This window comes from Lygodium microphyllum, chromosome 6 (assembly GCF_053477565.2).
Source record: "Lygodium microphyllum isolate KBCC chromosome 6, Lygodium_microphyllum_v1.1.10, whole genome shotgun sequence".
In the NCBI taxonomy this organism is placed as follows: Eukaryota; Viridiplantae; Streptophyta; class Polypodiopsida; order Schizaeales; family Lygodiaceae; genus Lygodium; species Lygodium microphyllum.
The window spans coordinates 136,335,759-136,355,506 of NC_141140.1; the positions used below are offsets into that span (position 1 = coordinate 136,335,759).

A 19,748-nucleotide genomic window follows, 5' to 3' on the forward strand; every position below is an offset into this window, starting at 1 on the left:
GTAATACAATGAAGTGAGTGTTGTGGAGTGCTCAAGTGCATAGATAGATTATGCGAGTGTAGGGAGTATGCTAGGTGCTCTAGAGCACATGTGCATCGGGACATGCATGTTGGGATGATGTGAGGTGAGTACACTAGTGTACATGTACATTGTTGGGTGTGCTAGTGCACTTGTGTGTACTAGGGGTAGGTAATGTGCGCTAGGGTGAAATAATGTCTTATGCATAGTGACGTGTATGCATGGTATATGCACTAAGAGCATTTAGGATAGGATGCACTAGTGTATGCTTGTGCGCTAGTGTGGTGCATTAGTGTACAAGGGTGGTGCACTAGTGTTATGCATGCATAATATCTCCTAAGGGTGATGTGTTCTATGGAAGGTGAATGTACTAGAAGGGTTATCCAAGGGCCGAGATCTAGCTAGTAGTGGTAGTGCAGTAGGCGTGTGCACATGTAAACGAGGTTAGTGCATTATGCATGTGCACTAAGGTGGATTGGGGGTGTACAATGAATGTGTGCACTAGTGCTCAGTGCATTGGAGTGTAGTGCACTAGGTAGTGGACTAGGGTTGGCATACAAGGATAGGGCTAATGTGCTAGTGTACTAAAGTGCAAGGTATAGTGCATTGTACTAGGATAGTGCACTACAACGCACTAGGGTAGTGTATTGGGGTGGTGCTGGGCAAGTACACTAGTGTAGTACATGTGGACTAGAGTGCAATGTGGTGCACTAAGGTGTGTGGTTCTAGTGCACTATGCACTAGTGGTGGACAATGCGTTGGTGCACTAGGGCAGTCACACAAAGAGAGAGAGAGAGAGAGAGAGAGAGAGAGAGAGAGAGAGAGAGAGAGAGAGAGAGAGAGAGAGAGAGAGAGAGAGAGAGAGAGAGAGAGAGAGAGAGAGAGAGAGAGAGAGAGAGAGAGAGAGAGAGAGAGAGACCAAAGAGTGCATAAGTGCATGTTTCTGTAGGTGCAAAGGTGGTGTGGTAGGAAAGCCATTGATGCATCTTGCAGTGATGGCCAAGGTTGAGGGTGCAACCTGGAAGCGTTGTTGAATGAGAGCCACAGTTCAACACTTAGAGATGGATCGAAAGGTAGAGAGTTACCACCATCTCTATGGCCCGCTTTGGAAACGTGCTAAACTGGTGGGATGGCAAGCCCTGCACGAATGAAAGTCACAAAGAAGCCATCAATTGTGCACTATAGTGAGTAGGGGCTTTTTTCAAGTGCAAACTCATGCAAGCTATTCTTACCGTTGTGTAGCTGCATTAATAACTCATCAACCTGATTTTGATAACGAGCGTCAATATCAGTTTCACGTTGAAGTACTAGCATAATAGTAATGCCACCTATCATAATGGTGATTGCTTTGTGTACAAGCAGACCAATAGATTAGCATTATGATAGGGGTTAGAAAAATATGCGGCCTTGAAAAAGGTTACATCTATGAAATGGGCAAGTCAAAGTTGAGTATGTCATGTGGCAAGGTTCATAGAGTTGGGTCACACCAAGGGTTAGCAGGGGGAGTGTGATTCCACTCCCCCTGCTAACCCTCAGTTGCACCCAGGGTTAGCAGGGTGAGCTCCATTCGCATGCTCTAATTGGATGGCATAAGAAGGTGGACAGATGTGGAGCCAATGAGATTATCATCTTTTTCCATTTGCAAAAATTAACAATGACCGTCAGTGCTGTTTTTATGAGCACACTATCAAAACCAATCAAATTTTATATTTCTACATCTCGTCTTCCGTTTTGGAGCCATGATGTGACCCAGGATTAAGAGAGGAAATATTTTAGCCATTCGTCCCACTCACCTTGGGCGACCTGCTCATACTGGTGCCTCTTGGCCATGTGTGTGTACAAACTCAGCTGATGTAATTATTTCATTCTATGAATATACCTCGCTTTAAAAAAAACAAAGAACCCATTCGTTAGGCTACACTTTCATCGGTAATGGAGACTTTCATTGCAGAGTCATCGTCGAGAAGGCACAGTTTCGCAGGCAGGACAAAGGAAGGCTTCACTGTTATGGTATCCACAGGGAACTAGCTCCATTGCTGGAGGGCAAAGAAGAGAGAAGAGAGCGGACATGGGCACGCGTGCCGCTGTGTGTACGCAGATGAATGGATCTCTGTCTCTGCAAAGGATTGCCCTGCGAGCTTGTCCACAACGCAGGATACAAGCTTTGGGAGTGGCTCCCTTGCCTGCATCCATAAGCGTTTCGGCCTCGCTTACTGGTTCCCAAGGCAAAACCAGTTCGACCTCTTTGGGCGCCCCCTCGTCGCCCTTGGATGTTCAGAACAGCATTGGCATCCAGATGGACAGTAGAGAGAGGGCGCATCTGATCTCGAGTGTCGGCATTCCCGACTTGCCTCCCGCCTCCATGAAGACGTGGAACCTCACAGACCAGCATTTGTTTCTACTCACCACCATTGCTTGCCTGGTAACTTGAAAGCATTCACCCTACTGAAAAGACTTTTAGATCATACCTAGTGCTAAAATACATTGAAATGCATGTAGAGGTGTGTAGGTAAGTATCTGTGCATGCATGCATGTGCATGTGTGTGCGTGTTATGGGTGGGGGGGGGGGGGGATTAAAATGGCGTCGACTTCATCCATGATTGAAAATATTCTTTTGAATGTTTTCATGTGGGAACTTAACAAAAGTAAATCTTCTTGGGTTGGGATGGGAACAACAGTAAATTCTAGCGGATCTCAAAGCCTCCTATTAAAAGGTGTACATACATGCTTCTTTGTATATATATTTGGCATTCATATAAGTCAATAATGAAATAGACCAACAAACGAGAGAGAGAGAGAGAGAGAGAGAGAGAGAGAGAGAGAGAGAGAGAGAGAGAGAGAGAGAGAGGACCACTAGAGGCCACAATGATATATAACACCAAAATGTTGATTACACTAGTCCATGGTGTTAAGAAAAGTAATGAGATGGTATCCACCCATACCATATCAGAGAGATAGTAGGGCTTGCAGGGAGAAACATAGAGTGTATGCCAAACACACAGAGGAGAAAACTTGAAAACTTAGAAGAAGAAGATGATGAATGATAAATTCTAAATCATGTTGAATAAATCATGCTAATACAATGGAGCAAAAGCTCAATGATGATTGTACTATCTTGGCTAATAAGGTGGTTGCACCTGTAGGGAATGTGCACAGTGAAGGGAGCAAAATGTGGTCCTCCGGGCAATAGTCAATCAAAGTAGATTGTGAAAGATGAAGGACAACAATGTAGGGAGTGAAACATAGTCCTCAAGAGTGAAGAAAACGCAAAAAACCTAGGTATCTAATGTAGGGGTGATAAAGAGGATATAACCTACTGCAAGGAAGCCTTTATAAAGTGGCTGATGGCTGGGATAACCTAGCTGCTTGGGTGGTGGTAGGAGCTGAAAACATACAATATTGATAAAAGATAATTTGTTGTACCAGTCTAGGGAGGAGTGAACCCGGAAAATGCAGCAATAGGGATAATGAAGAACAAGTTGGAGGCTAAAAATGTAGCAATTTGGAATGTCTGATGGCAATGTCAAGAAGACTTCCAAAATGATATCACGTGCCGGTATAGCGTCACAATTAGCTGAACATTACCATGAATTGAGATATTCACCATGGTAAGGGTGTGGACAATAATGATAGAGGGTTGAGGCTGAAGGTGTGATGAGTGAATGATGAAGAATGAATGAGAGAGTAAGTGTGGAATGGAGTAAAGAATGGATGGATATCCATGTCTGATTTATAGACACTTGAGCCATTGGACTCTCTTGGGTAGCACCCAAACACTAAATAATGATACAAATAAAGCCTTTTTGGGATTGTAAATGGAAACCAAAATAGGAATTAAGGTAATGGAATGAACTTAATGAATGGGTTTCTCAACACCCTCAGGTCCAAAAAGGTGTCATGAGAGAGAGAGAGAGATGTAAGGGTATATATCACGGGGACGTGAAATTTATGAAATGCTTAAATCTTTCTAGTAATGTTTGATTAGTTTAATAATTAAATGTACAAGGTTATGACAGTAGGGACTAGGTATTAAGGGCGGCAGTAGTTAATAGCGTTAAAAGCACTATGGCTAGTGGCACATTGATGAGCAGACGATTGTGGCGGTAGCTATGCCCATTGGCAGGGCATGTGGTTAGAGAGAATATAGTAGCTGGCATCAACCTAGAAAAGAGAGAGGCTCGCCCAGGCAAGGGATTCGTTTTTTGGGTAGTTGGTATGTGGTTGGTTCGACGGTTCACAATTGACCTATTCTTTGACTTGTAGCCTGGTTGCTACCATCAGAGCTATCCTCGGTGTGTGTCTTGAGTCATAATCAATGGGAATAGTATCCCCCCCTTTCCCTAGGGCCGGCCCCTCTTGTATTTCTGTTGTCTTTGAGTTTAAAGTTACACTACTTGTTAGAGATCACAGCCAGGGAGGAGGCTGGTGCAGTCGGACAGTGTGCAGTCAGACTGCACAGTCGGACTGCCACGTGGCAGTCCGACCCATTACAGGCAGTCGGCTGCATTTAATGCAGCCGACAGGGTATACGTGGCAGTCCGACCCATTACAGGCAGTCGGCTGCATTTAATGCAGCCGACAGGGTATTTTTGGCGCCCGTCGAGGTGGACAGTGAAGAAGGGGAAGGACTGCGTGTCTCCACCTCGGCACCCATCACTATCACTTCATTCTTTATTCTTTCAGTGGCATTTAAAAAAAGGGAAGACCGGTCACACATTATGACTATTGGAGTTCTCACATCTTGTGTGTGTCTCTCTCTTGCTCTTGCTCCTTCTACCATAGCTCATGCTTCCACTCCAAGCTCACTCCCTTCAATTAGTATCAAAGCCAACCATTTGAGGACCTTCTTTATCCTTTTCTCTAGCCCAGATTCAAAGCTTCAACTCAAGGTTTCATGGCAACCATTGTTTCTTTCTCTCAAGGTATTGAGTACTTATTGAGTTGAGGAGCATGAATTTTATCCAGTTTTAGTGGATACAGAGTGTGTTGTAGAAGTTGTGGGATAGCTATGGCAGCTTGATAGTATTGTTGTATTTTGGTCATAACTTTTGCATATGATATCAGATTTAGGCATTCTATAGCTAAAAATGAAGAGTGCGATGGGAATACAAATATGAGTACTCAGAAAGTTGATTTTGTGCAAATTTCTATTCTTTGTTTCAAACAAAATAGAACAGTTCTGGTTTGGATAACAATTAGTAAATTCCATAATGCATGTTTGATGCTTTGGGGATGCTATTTTGGTGCCTAAATGGTATGGTTATGCTTTTGGGACCGATTTGAGCTTAAAATAGCTCAAATTTTACTATTGTTTTAGTGCTATAATAACAAGGGAATAAGCATTTATCAATGAAAAGATTATGCCTAATGCTCATTAATGCTTTACAGGATACTTAATGGATGTACCACTACTTCAATTGCTATGTAGACTTTTTGATATGTTATAGTATGATTTTGAGCGAAGATTTGAGCCCCACACATTAATATTGGTTATGGTTACATGCCTTGTTGCTTCAATGGCTTATGTAGTTATGAACTTGAAGAATATATTGGGTTTTATGCTTGTGAATGTCTACTCTATGGACTTGGATGTTTGGATGTCATTCATGTGATGTTTTGAGCTTCACTTGCTCATTTGGCATTTAACTTTTACTTCAGTGGGAGAGCTACTCAACTTTGTGTATTGATCCACATTAGCACTTGGATGTACTACAGAGCATTTGGTTTATGCAGTTGAGCTTGAGCTTATCACAGTGAGGTAGTGGGATTCATTGTGACATGTACATGCTCTCTTAAGATTTATTAGATGGAATTACCCTATCGTGGGTTGATTTAATCTCTTGGCTTGGACCTGGTACTTATGTTTGTCAAGGTGTTGTCAATGTTATTTATACACTTCTGGGTTATGTAATGAGTTTTTACTCAGTGGGTTATGCATCTGACAATTCACTTCATTTATGCTTGAGATCTACCATGTGCATGACGTTCATGTCTATTGCATGTATGGTTACCAACACACTACAATGTGACAGTCTTTAATGATGGTTGTTCCTGGCTTATTCCTTCTTGGTTACTCACTTGTTGGCATATTGCTCAGTTTATTACAGTAGCTTGTCATTTTAGTTTTATGCATTCTATTTGAGGGTAGTCACCTGGACTTGACAATATTTTTGCTTGCAATTTGTGGATAGGTCATTACTTTGGCAATATCTCCTGTTTCTACTTGATTTACTAGTGGTTTTGGGGCTGATTTGCAGGGTATTACAGCAACACGTCTTGGCCTTCCTTATACTTACTCGGTCTCATTATGGCTAGTAGTTCTCACGACAATGCTATCTTCAACATTGAGAAACTGGATGGGACCAATTATAGCTATTGGAAGATCCAGATATGGCAAGCTTTAGTGCAAACATTGTAGGTTTGACCACTCAAAAATGGGGGTGCCAAACTCGAAAACATTACAGCTAAAGGACTAGGATGAACTAGATGAGCTATATAAGTCCACAATCATTTTATCACTCTCCAAGTAGGTCCACTACAATTTGTAACTAGAAATCAAATTGCATATGAGCTTTGGATACATATTAAGAATTTTTATAACAAGCAAAGTCATGCATCTCAAATGTATTGGCTAAAGCAATTGATGGACCTTTCCATGAAGGAATGGACTTCTATCTCTGCACACTTGAATGGGTTTCACTCCATCATCGGCCATTTAGCTTCGCAGGAGATTGAGTTCAAGGATACTTTGCATCCTTTATCTTTGCTTGGTACTCTACTTGAGCCATGGGACACTTTTTGTATGGCTTTATGTGCTAAGGATTGACTAAGATTGTAGGATCTTGAGAGTGCCCTCTTGACAAAAGAGGTGAATAGAAAGAATGTGGATGCTTCTCGTACATTAGATGCATTGATTGTGAGAGAGGGCGGTAGGATGATGAAAAAAGTGATGATAGAGACTCTAATAGATTTGAGTCTAAGACATGTAGATAGTCTTGTAGTAAGTCTCAGGGCCATAAGTCTGGTCTTACTTATCATTATTGTGGGAAAGCAAATCATATTTGGCCATAGTGCCATAAAATGCACAAAGACAAGCGTAAGGAAAAGGGAAAGGGTAAAGTGCAAGATAAGAATGATGATTGCAACATTGTGCCTAGCAAGTTCAGTGTCAATATTGAGGAGATTAATGTAGTGTAGCCTAATATAATTGATGATCTTATCTTGGTAGCTTCTTATTTGGATACTTCATAGCTAATTAATGCTTTGTCAAGATATACTCAGTGTCGGTTGATAGATTCAGGGGCTTCCTTTCATGCAACCGGTCATAGAGAGTGGTTTTACTCCTATTGCAGTATGACTGGATCTGTCTGTTTGCGTAATGACCTGGCATTGGAGATAGTTGTTATTAGTGATGTCTATCTACGTTTTGGTTCAAGCAGCATGTTCACTCTTCATGATGCATGTCATGTATCGGCTCTCACAATGAGCCTTATCCTTGCTGGCACCTTGGATAATGCAGGTTATGTTGTCTCTTTTGGTGATTCCTAATGGAAAATTTCTCGTGGTGGGGATCTTGTTATTGCATGTGGTGCTAAGTCTAGTACCCTCTATCCTTTGCTGCATTTTCATATATATCTCTTTGGTATTGTTCCCTTGGGCATATGTTTTTGAAAGAAATGAAAATGTTACCGATTTGCAGTATCTTCCGCCCCTAGACTATAAGTGTTTTAAGTCTCGTGATCATTATTTATATGGCACGTAGACACATAATATGGATAAGAAGTTTGGCATAAAGCACATGGGTGAGACTTTGGCTCTTATTCATTCAAATGTATGTGGTCCCATGCCTTGTTAGTCCTCACTAGGTGGTGTGAAGTACTTTGTTACATTCATTGATGATTACTCACATAAGGTCCAAGCTTTCCTTATTAAGCAAAAATCAGATATCTTGTCTACCTTTCAACATTGGCTTGCTCTTGTTGAGAACCAATTTGGGTATAGGCTAAAATGCCTAAGGTTAGATAATGGGGGTGAGTATGTCTCAAAATCTTTTAAGCAGTTTTGCAATGAGTGGGGTATTAAGAATTAGTTGGTTGCCCCCTACACCCCTTTCCAGAATGGTATTGCTAAATGCATGAACATAACAATTCAAGAGAGGGTTCGTAGTATGCTTAGCTAGGTAGACTTACCACAACACTTTTGGGCTAAGATAGTTACTACTTAATAGGTTCCCTTACACTGCTATTGATTGCCAAGTTTTATAGGAGGTATGGATTGTAAAACCTCCATCATATGCTCACTTGCATGTCTTTGGTTGAGGTATTTTGCCATGCAATAAGCTGGATCCTAAGTTTGTGAAATGCATCTTTCTTGGGTATGGGGATGTAGGTAAGATGGGCTATCACTTATGGGATTTGTGGGCTTGCAAGGCTATCCATAGCCATGATGTTGTTTTCCATGAGGAATATATGCATAAGTAGCTTGAGCAGGTAGTTGAGATATGCAGGGTGATCTTTTAGGAGGAGTCTTGTGCTCTGGTACAGCCATCTAGATAGCCTACAGCAGCAGAGTTGATGCTCTAATGACCTAGGGCCCACCTATTGTGCAAGATCACCCTGCTTTGAGACGTTCTGCTAGAGTTAGACATTAGCATGAGTGCTTTATGCCCTCTCATGGATTATGTTATGGTGATAGATGCAGGTGAACCTCTCTTATGATGAGGCCATGCGTAGAGATGATAGTCACTCATGGGATAGGACTATGTAGTTAGAGCTTGATTTCTTATAGACTAGCCATACGTGGGATTTGGTACCTTTGTCTAGTGGCAAGAAGGCTTTTATGCATTCATAGGGATACCATCATAGTTCTATGGATTCGTGTTTATACACAAAGAAGGCTCGTGATGGCAGCCTTATGATTTTGGTACTTATTGTTGAGAGATACATAGGAGCCTTCTATAGGGCCTAGGGCTTCATAGGAGCCTGTGTGCCCTCTCCTCTCGTGCTACCTCTAGCATTTTTGCGGCATCTTGGACATTATTCATTTCTTCTTATAGCTCTTCATACAATTGTGCCAGCTCCTCGATGCATCCTTCTTCATCCTCCTTAGCTTCGAGCTTTACCTTTAGCTCATGTATTTCTTTTTGGCACATAGCTATTTGGCGGGTCTTCTCTAATTGAAGCATTGCCATAGACTCCTTTTGGGCTTCCAACTCAGCCAACTGCTACCTTCTTATCCTCATTTTCTTTCTCTAACTAGAAGAGAAGATCTTGGACATGTACTCATCATATTTTGCAAGTGGTGTCATCATTGTGGGAATGGAGGTTGTGGAGGTCTCCACCCTCTACCTCTTAGGAACCTGTCTCGATCAGCATCTTCTGCATGTTGATCTCTTAGTACCTACCTCGGGAGTTCCTTCACCTGTCCCTTGGGCCATTTCCTTATTCACCAAGAATTGCACCCAGGCCAAGACATTGTTGGTATTGATTTTAGGTGTGGAGCATTGGGTGGTTGTGGTTGTAGGGAGAGGAGTACTTGCATCCTTAGGAGTGGTCGAATCAATGGCAGTCGGCTGCAATTTCGATCGAAGGACTGTTGAGATATCAAGCTCCACTCGTGATATGCCAAGGTGACTGTTGTGCATTTATGTCACCGACCTGTTAGTTGCAGATGCGGTTGGTACACCACCCATGATTAATAGCTAGATGACAGCTATCCTTATCTACTCTAGTTCGTGGTTCAATTAGTATGCCACCTTAGTTAGTTGAGTTTGGTTTGAGACCCATATATAGGGTTCTTCTATTTCTTTGTACTAGAGTTCTTTTGGCTTATACAACTAAGAAGAGGAAAACTGTTTTCAACCTCCACCCTTATGTGTATTCCCCCATTGTGCAAGCAAGAAAGCTACAAGTGAGACTCCTTCCTTCTCTCCCACAATCTTTACAAGGTATCAGAGCCTTTTTCGTGGTGAGGAGCTCGAGAAAGCAAACCAAGTTCGCGATGTTCTGGTAAGAGGACCAGTATTGCTTTCATTTTTCTATTTTGGGAGCAAGTCTCTGCAGGTAGCACAGCCCTATTTTGGCGCCCTATTCTAGGCAGATTTTCGCCTATTTATTGCTGACGTTTTCAGCAGTCTGGCATTCATTCTCTGTCGCAGATTACAGACCGGTGCCGTGCAGATCTCTGTCTCTGTTCGCAGATTTCAGACAGCAGACAGTGCAGACTACAGCAGACTTCGAGGTGGACAGCAGGTCGCATCGTCGAGGTGGAGATCTGCTGTATAAAGAATGCTGAATACAAAGATATACACGGGCGCAGTGCACTGGACTGCGTGTCTCCACCTTCTTTATTTCTGCACTGGACTGCGTGTCCTTCCCCTTCTTCTGAGAGGCTTGACCTGTCAACGCCTCCGTCTTGGAAGCATTCTGTCCCTTTAACTGTTCCTCTTGGTCCAAGACCATAGGAACTAACTCCTCCCACCGAAGAGTAGACTCGCGCCCTGAAGCAATAAGGGCAGAGTAAAATGTACCGAATCGTGGCGGCAACTGGGACAAGAGTGTAATCGCCATGTCTTCGGAGGAGATCGGCTTCCCCGCATTCTGAACCTGCATCTGTAGCTGCCTTAGCTTGTTAATGTGTTCCCTTAGCGAAGAAGACTTATTGATGGACAAGGTCCGCATCTGTACCTCCAAAGAAACCCTCTTCATCAGGGTCATCCGATTGTACATTTGATCAAGCTCCAGCCATATCTCACGAGCCACCGTCAAGTGCTCGATGTGAGCGATCACGGCTGTAGTGCATGATAGAAAGAGAAAGGATCGAATCCTGGCATTCAGTTTGTCCTAATGAGACTGGGCCCTGGCCAACTCCGCACGAGCATCGGAAGAGAGTTTGGACTCATCTCTTACCGAGGGCCGGTCAATATCTTCCTGTACCAACTCCGCCAAATCATAGGACTCCAGAATGGCCAACATCATAACGCGCCAAATGCGGTAGTTGTCGCCGTCGAGCTTCTGATCTGTAGGAAGAGCCGGTAGGACAGGCACCTTCCGGTCCATAATCGCCTGGAACTCCAAGTCCATCTCTGTAGACATCTTCACCTGCAATGCCTTCTCAAACGCAAAAGCAGCCCCCTCTGACTGAGTAGACTCAGCCTGCTAAGGCTCTTCAGCGTCCCGAAGCTCCTTCACCCGCCGGAGGCGATGAAAAAGCAAAACCTGCACTTTTAGGTTGAAAACTCAAACTTTCTCCGCGACAAACAGCAGTAAACAGCAGCAAATCCACCACCTGTACTCCTTTCCTGTGCGCCCACACTCGTTTCAGCCTTGTTCCAAGGCGCAGCCCTCCTGTCTGCCCTTAAATGCAAAAAACGCAAATTTGTGTCGCGATGGAAACTCCTCTTCAGGTTGATTCTGCGCTCAGTCAGCCCTCAAACACTGCTCTGATACCATGTCAGAGTGCAGCGGTGCGGAAGCGTAGGACTGAGAGAGAGAGAACGCAGAGAAAGAAGGGAGAGAAAGAGACAGTGTACACTGAAGATCTGCTGTATAAAGAATGCTGAATACAAAGATATACACGGGCGCAGTGCATTGGACTGCGTGTCTCCACCTCGACGATGCGACCTGCTGTCCACCTCGAAGTCTGCTGTAGTCTGCACTGTCTGCTGTCTGAAATCTGCGAACAGAGACAGAGATCTGCACGGCACCGGTCTGTAATCTGCGACAGAGAATGAATGCCAGACTGCTGAAAACGTCAGCAATAAATAGGCGAAAATCTGCCTAGAATGGGGCGCCAAAATAGGGCGCAGCCTGATAAAAAACAGCTGCAGGCAGTCGGACTGCCACGTGGCAGTCCGACTGCACAGTCCGACTGTGCAGCTGGACTGTGCAGCTGCTGCCTGCCTGAAAACAGGCTATGATCTCTGACATGTCAGAGTGCAGCGGTGCGGAAGCGTAGGACTGAGAGAGAGAGAACGCAGAGAAAGAAGGGAGAGAAAGAGACAGTGTACACTGAAGATCTGCTGTATAAAGAATGCTGAATACAAAGATATACACGGGCGCAGTGCGCTGGACTGCGTGTCTCCACCTTGACGATGCTACCTGCTGTCCACCTCGAAGTCTGCTGTAGTCTGCACTGTCTGCTGTCTGAAATCTGCGAACAGAGACAGAGATCTGCACGGCACCGGTCTGTAATCTGCGACAGAGAATGAATGCCAGACTGCTGAAAACGTCAGCAATAAATAGGCGAAAATCTGCCTAGAATGGGGCGCCAAGGTCGCATCGTCGAGGTGGAGACACGCAGTCCAGTGCACTGGGCCCGTGTATATCTTTGTATTCAGCATTCTTTATACAGCAGATCTTCAGTTGTTTGAGGGCTGACTGAGCGCAGAATCAACCTGAAGAGGAGTTTCCATCGCGACACAAATTTGCGTTTTTTGCGTTTAAGGGCAGACAGGAGGGCTGCGCCTTGGAACAAGGCTGAAACGAGTGTGGGCGCACAGGAAAGGAGTACAGGTTTTGCTTTTTCATCGCCTCCGGCGGGTGAAGGAGCTTCGGGACGCTGAAGAGCCTTAGCAGGCTGAGTCTACTCAGTCAGAGGGGGCTGCTTTTGCGTTTGAGAAGGCATTGCAGGTGAAGATGTCTACAGAGATGGACTTGGAGTTCCAGGCGATTATGGACCGGAAGGTGCCTGTCCTACCGGCTCTTCCTACAGATCAGAAGCTCGACGCCGACAACTACCGCATTTGGCGGCAACATTCCAGATCCCTCAGGCTTCTGCCCTGTCCAGGCTCTGAGAGGGGGTGTCAGAGATCATAGCCTGTTTTCAGGCAGGCAGCAGCTGCACAGTCCAGCTGCACAGTCGGACTGCCACGTGGCAGTCCGACTGCCTGCAGCTGTTTTTTATCAAGCTGCGCCCTATTTTGGCGCCCCATTCTAGGCAGATTTTCGCCTATTTATTGCTGACGTTTTCAGCAGTCTGGCATTCATTCTCTGTCGCAGATTACAGACCGGTGCCGTGCAGATCTCTGTCTCTGTTCGCAGATTTCAGACAGCAGACAGTGCAGACTACAGCAGACTTCGAGGTGGACAACAGGTCGCATCGTTGAGGTGGAGACACGCAGTCCAGTGCACTGCGCCCGTGTATATCTTTGTATTCAGCATTCTTTATACAGCAGATCTTCAGTGTACACTGTCTCTTTCTCTCCCTTCTTTCTCTGCGTTCTCTCTCTCAGTCCTACGCTTCCGCACCGCTGCACTCTGACATATATATAGACTGAAAAAGTGGGGAGCAATAATGCTGGTCGGACAGCATTAATGCTGGCCGACTGGTGCATAAAATGCTCCACTGGCATAAAATGCAACACCAGAAAAATACCTAAAATACCTAATAAAAATGCCCAGCCCAGATCAAGCTCAGACTCACACATGAGTTGACAAATACTCTGCTAACAATGACCCCGTTTGAGGCTTATTTTGGGACGAAGCCAGATGTTTCTTACTTCCGGGTCTTTGGGTGTGATGCCTATGTTCACATTTCCAAGGCTCATTGTGATAAATTTGAAGCAGCTTCCCGAAAACAGGTATTTGTTGGCTACAGCTCCCAGTCCCAAGGCTACCGATTGTATGATCCCGTCAAGCGGGATGTGTGCACTAGCCGCGATGTGCGGTTTGTGGAGGTTCCGGCTACATCAACGGGTGAGGAGCATCCCGTTCTTGGAGATCCGGGGGAGAGTTGGGCTCCTTCTATAGTTCCACTGGAGCCCGTGCCTTTTGATTATGATTCTGTTTTTGACACAGAGTCTACTGTTCCACCGGTCACCTGAGAGGAGTTACCACCGGTGGATATTCCAGAGTCCTTTGCTGATGGAGAGAGACGAGGGGAGGTTCAGCCTCCTCCTCGCTGGGCCTGTGACACACTCCGTGATTCAGGGATCGAGGGGGTTCCTGAGGAGTGGGGACCGCAGGATGGTCCGCGGCGGTCACGGCGGCACCATGCACATTCTACAGAGCTTGTTTGCTCTAACTATTGCTTGATGACCCGTGTTATGCAGGATTGAGAGCCCACCTACGTGAAGGAGGCTTTACAGTCTGCACCATGGAAGAAAGCTATGGAAGCCGAGTTGGAGGCTATTGAGAGGAATGGCACTTGGTCACTCGTGCCCCGCCCCCCGAATAAGAAGGTGATTGGCGTCAAGTGGTGTTAGAGATCAGATCATAGCCTGATCAGGGGCAGCAGGCTGGTGCAGCCGGACTGGCAGTCGGACTGCAGCCAGTCGGCTGCATTTAATGCAGCCGCCTGGCTATTTTTGGCGCCCTCTTTCCCCCGGTTTTTCAGCTATTTATACCTGGCACTTTCAGTAGTCTGTGACACTTCTCTGCTCGCAGATTACAGACCGGTGACGCGCAGATTCCGTCTCTGTTCGTAGATTTCAGACAGCAGACAGTGCAGACTGCAGCGGACTTCGAGCTGAACAGCAGGTTGCATCGTCGAGGTGGAGACACGCAGTCCAGCGCACTGCGCCTGTGTATATATTTGCATATCTTTGTATTCAGCATTCTTTGTACAACAGATCTTCATCGTCCACTGTCTCTTTCTCTCTCTTCTCTCTCTGCGTTCTCTCTCTCTCAATCCTACGCTTCCGCACCGTTGCACTCTGACATGGTATCAGAGCAGTGTTTGAGGGCTGACTAAGCGTAGAATCAACCTGAAGAGGAGTTTCCATCGCGACACAAATTTGCTTTTTTTGCGTTTAAGGGCAGACAGGAGGGCTGCGCCTTGGTACAAGGTTGAAACGAGTGTGGGCGCTCAGGAAAGGAGTACAGGTGGTGGATTTGCTGCTGTTTGACGCGGAGGAAGTTTGAGTTTTCAGCCTAGAAGTGCAGGTTTTGCTTTTTCATCACCTCCGGCGGGTGAAGAAGGTTCAAGACGCGGAAGAGCCTTAGCAGGCTGAGTTTTCCCAGTCAGAGGGGGCTGCTTTTGCGTTTGTGAAGGCATTGCAGGTGAAGATGTCTACAGAGATTGACTTGGAGTTCCAGTCGATTATGGACCGGAAGGTGCCTGTCTTACCGGCTATTCCTGCAGATTAGAAGCTCGACGGCGACAACTACTGCATTTGGCGCGTCATGATGTTGGCCATTCTTGAGTCCTATGATTTGGTGGAGTTGGTACAGGAGGAGATTGACCGGCCCTCGGTAAGAGATGAGTCCAAACTCTCTTCCGATGCTCGTGCGGAGTTGGCCAAGGCTCAGTCTCATTGGGACAAACTGAATGCAAGAATTCGATCCTTTCTCTTTCTATCATGCACTACAGCCGTGATCGCTCACATCGAGTACTTGACGGTGGCTCGGGAGATATGGCTGGAGCTTAATCAGATGTACAATCGGATGACCATAATGAAGCGGGTTTCTTTGGAGGTACAGATACGGACCTTGTCCGTAAATAAGTCTTCTTCGCTGCGGGAGTACATTAACAAGCTAAGGCAGCTTCAGATGCAAGCTCAGAATGCGGGGAAGCCGATTTCCTCCGAAGACATGGCGATCACACTATTGTCCCAGTTGCCGCCACGATTCGGTACATTTTACTCTGCCCTTATAGCTTCGGGGCGAGTGTCTATTCTTCGATGGGAAGAGTTGGTTCCTATGGTCTTGGACCAAGAGGAACAGTTAAAGGGACAGAATGCTTCCAAGTCGGAGGGGTTGACAGGTCAAGCCTCTCAGAAAAAGGGGAAGGACCAAAAGAAGAAGAAGGGGGATAACAAGTCCAAGAAGGGGGATAACAAGTCCAAGAAGGACAAGGACAAGGACAAGGACAAAGAGATTCCACATGCCATATTTGTGGAAAGACTGGCCATTGGAAGAAGGATTGCCCTGACAAAGACACGAAGGACACCAAGAAGAAGGATACCAAGGATTCTGGAGCGGTGGCTGCACCCTCATCAGCTGCATTTCTTCATCTAGCTGTCATTGAGGACGCTTCACCGAATGCTTCTGATGCTGCGATGACGGCTCCCCAGGCTCGAGAGTGGATTGTTGATAGTGGTGCCTCACGGCACATGACTCCTTCATCAGATGGTGTTGCCCTGTTGCGACCCTCGCGTGGGCAGATTCTCATTGGAGACAGCTCTTCAGTTTCTATTGCAGGTCGGGGTAAGATGCAGCTTATTCCCGATGGGCGAGGTGGTACCCATACCTCAGAGGTTTTGCATGTACCAGGATTAGGGTACCATCTCCTTTCAGTTCATAAGATTTGCTACCTTGGTCTTTTGGTGGAGTTTGACAGCACTACGGTGCGAGTTCTCGATAGTGAATCGAGGAAGGTTCTCTCATCCGGATATGAGGAGAATGGCATTTACAAACTGAAGTCTTCCACCGCCCTCTCTACTCTTCTTCTTACCTCTCAGTCACAGTCAGAGTTATGGCATGCTCGGTTTGGTCACCTGAACTATGACTATCTTCGGAGGGCGTCACGTGGACAGCTTGTTCGAGGGTTGCCGGATATAGTGGTGAGCCAACAGCCATGTGTCTCTTGCATTCGGGGGAAGCAGCATAGGGATGCCATTCCCCACACAGCTTCACGGCGGTCTACTTCACCGATGGAGCTAGTATCTACGGATCTTTGTGGCCCTATGAGGAATGAGTCCTTGCGTGGGAGCTCATACTTCATGCTGAACGTGGATGACTACAGCAGAATGACATGGGCCTACTTTTTTGCATTAAAGTCAGAAGCTTTCTCGCACTTCAAGGATTGGCTTCTCTTTGAAGAGAACCGATCGGGCCGGAAGTTGAAGACCTTGCGATCCGACAAGGGAGGTGAATTTGTTTCTAATGAGTTTGCTCGGTTTTGTGCAGATAGAGGAATTCACCAGGAGTTTGCCAATACCAACACTCCTAAAGAAAATGGTATTCTTGAACGGAAGAACCGCAGTGTGATCGAGATGGCGCGCACCATGACGGAGCACCGACAGACCCCTCAGGTTTTGTGGGCCGAGGCTGTGGCTATTGCAGTTCACATCCTTAATCGATCCCCTACTTCGGTCGTGGAAGGGATGACCCCATTTGAGGCTTATTTTGGGACGAAGCCAGATGTTTCTTACTTTCGAGTCTTTGGGTGTGATGCCTATGTTCACATTCCCAAGGCTCATTGTGATAAATTTGAAGCAGCTTCCCGAAAACAGGTATTTGTTGGCTACAGCTCCCAGTCCCAAGGCTACCGACTATATGATCCCGTCAAGCGGGATGTGTACACTAGCCGTGCTGTGCGGTTTGTGGAGGTTCCGGCTACTTCAACCGGTGAGGAGCATCCCGTTCTTGGAGATCCAGGGGAGAGTTGGGCTCCTTCTACAGTTCCACTGGAGCCCGTGCCTTTTGATTATGATTCTGTTTCTGACACAGAGTCTACTATTCCACCGGACACCTCTGAGGAGTTACCGCCGGTGGATATTTCAGAGTCTTCTGCTGATGGAGAACGACGAGGGGAGGTTCGGCCTCCTCCTCGCTGGGCCCGTGACACACTCCGTGATTCAAGGATTGAGGGGGTTCCTGAGGAGTGGGGACCGCAGGATGGTCCGCGGCGGTCACGGAGGCACCAGGCACATTCTATGGAGCTTGTTTGCTCTAACTATTGTTTGATGACCCGTGTTATGCAGGATCGAGAGCCCACCTCCGTAAAGGAGGCTTTACAGTCCGCACCATGGAAGAAAGCTATGGAAGCTGAGTTGGAGGCTATTGAGAGGAATGACACTTGGTCACTTGTGCCCCGCCCCCCGAAAAAGAAGGTAGTATGATTGACATCGACATGAGGTTTTCTCCGAGACACTTTGGTGGTGGCTTGTGTACCCACTACTTGGGTATCCATGGTTCTATTTGACGGTTCTATGTTATATCGTTTTTTATTCATTATCATTGTACCATTGTATTGTATCAAATCACCCATGATCTGAGAAAGGGTGCTAGAAGATATGTCAGCTCATGTGCGAGTTTGTGCATGGTTTAGGGTTGGGCATTAACTTATACTATTTTAGGCATTTTTTATGGTCTTCATTTTGGTCATATTTAGCATTTATTACCAAAGACCTGATCATATTGAGGACATATTTTTGTCCTATTTATTTAGGCTCTTCCTTCTCAATCACGTAGTCACCATCACATGTGTGGATCTTCTGTTGGAGAGAGGAGCAGGTGCCAATGCCCACATAACCAATGACTCACTGTTGTATGTGATTGTCTCGTGTTGGATATATGGATTCCATTTCCTGAGCATACATTTGAGTTCTCATATGTATTGTGTTTTTAAGTGTACCTTCTTTCCTTTCTCTTTTGTCTTGAGTTTAGCAGTTTATTTCAGCACATGTTTATGTTTTTGTTGTTGCTGCATCCACTTCTAACAGAGGTGGCTGTCAAAAGCCTAATTTCTACTATAAATTAGGGTTTGCAGCAGAGATTGATTGAAATCTCTTTCTTTGATGGTTCAAACTGCTGAAAAATATTGAGATAACTTGAGAAATGGCTAAGGAATGAGAGAGAATGCTGTAGATAGAAATTTCAGAGTTTCATCGTGAGAAACGTTGAATAATTGCTATTGTCTTACTCAAACAGCCATGGAATCTATTAGCAACAGCTTAAGACCACTAGAAAGACTATTGTCCCCTCTTTATGTTGTCACTTGCATTAGAAGAACCTTGGGCTCGTGTCGCTTGCTATTGGAAGGCTTCAAATTGTTGACACTTGTTGTAGGACCGATCCTTGGTAGGACCAACAGAAAGACTATTGTCCCCTCTTGTATGCTATCACTTGTACCAGAAGGACCTTAGGTGGTTGTCACCTACTCTTGGAGGGCTTCAAATTGTTGTCACCTGTTGCAGGACTAATCCCTGTGGCTGCAAATCACATTAGCAGCAACTCCTTGTTCTCTAATAGCCTTCTTTTCTTTCACAATGGTTGGAATAGACTTCATCAGCCCCTAATTTTTTTTTCCACTTGCATGGGTAGGTTTTGCCAAGTGGCAGTCTTTTAATCCTATTTTTTAGCATTTTCAGCTTACTAAATTAATTTTAAAATATTAATTTTAAAAATTAATTTAATAATTATTCTAATGATTAAAAAATTAATTTCACTAACCAATAATTGAATTGGCTAGACAAATTTGTCTTCCAAGTATCCTTGAGCAGTTATTAGCCCTTAGACTAGCATTAATTAATTAATTAATGCCTAGTTTCTAATGTTACCATCGACATTAGTGGCTAATAAATTGATCTAGGTGAAATTTGACATTGGGTACCACCTAGTACTTGTTAGGCATAACTTATTACAACCTTTACCGTTGACACCCTTTGCATCCTCGAGGTCCTTGGCCTATTACCATAATAATTGTCATGTGTATCGCATATGCTAAACAACCTTGCACTTTAACTTAATAAAATGTTATCAACAAGATTAAAGCATCTGAAAATTTTACGTTCTCATGACAGTAGCTGCCTTGGAAGTGAGTGAGAGAAGCAATTAGCATGCATTTTCAAAAATGACATGTGATGCTTCTCTACTTAAGACATATTCCAAAGATTCTAATTTCTCACTATTGTTCTTATCCTAGTAAAAACCAAGTACGTTAAAAGATGACTTTTCATTACTTTAGAAATAACATGTGTAGATATAACAGGGATAGATTTCCCTTTCTACTTTACATCAAATATGAGTGTCTTTTCCTTATATTGAATAGTGATCTCTTTTGCACGA

At 45.0% G+C, this 19,748-nt stretch overlaps 1 protein-coding gene across 4 annotated transcripts in view; it reads left to right on the top strand.

Annotated features, from left to right (window-relative positions):
* Nucleotides 1–1,893: 1,893 nt before the first annotated feature.
* Nucleotides 1,894–19,748, top strand: part of LOC148035176 (uncharacterized) — a 34,307-nt gene continuing 16,452 nt past the window's right edge. Inside the window, exon 1 of one of the 4 annotated variants that reach the window (XM_087680153.1) lies at nucleotides 1,894–2,440. In XM_087680153.1, coding sequence (XP_087536279.1) covers nucleotides 2,087–2,440 — 354 coding nt within the window. In that variant the 5' untranslated portion in view covers nucleotides 1,894–2,086. The remainder of the gene's footprint in view (nucleotides 2,441–19,748) is intronic. The other 3 variants (XM_087680152.1, XM_087680151.1, XM_087680154.1) reach the window with 3 other exon arrangements.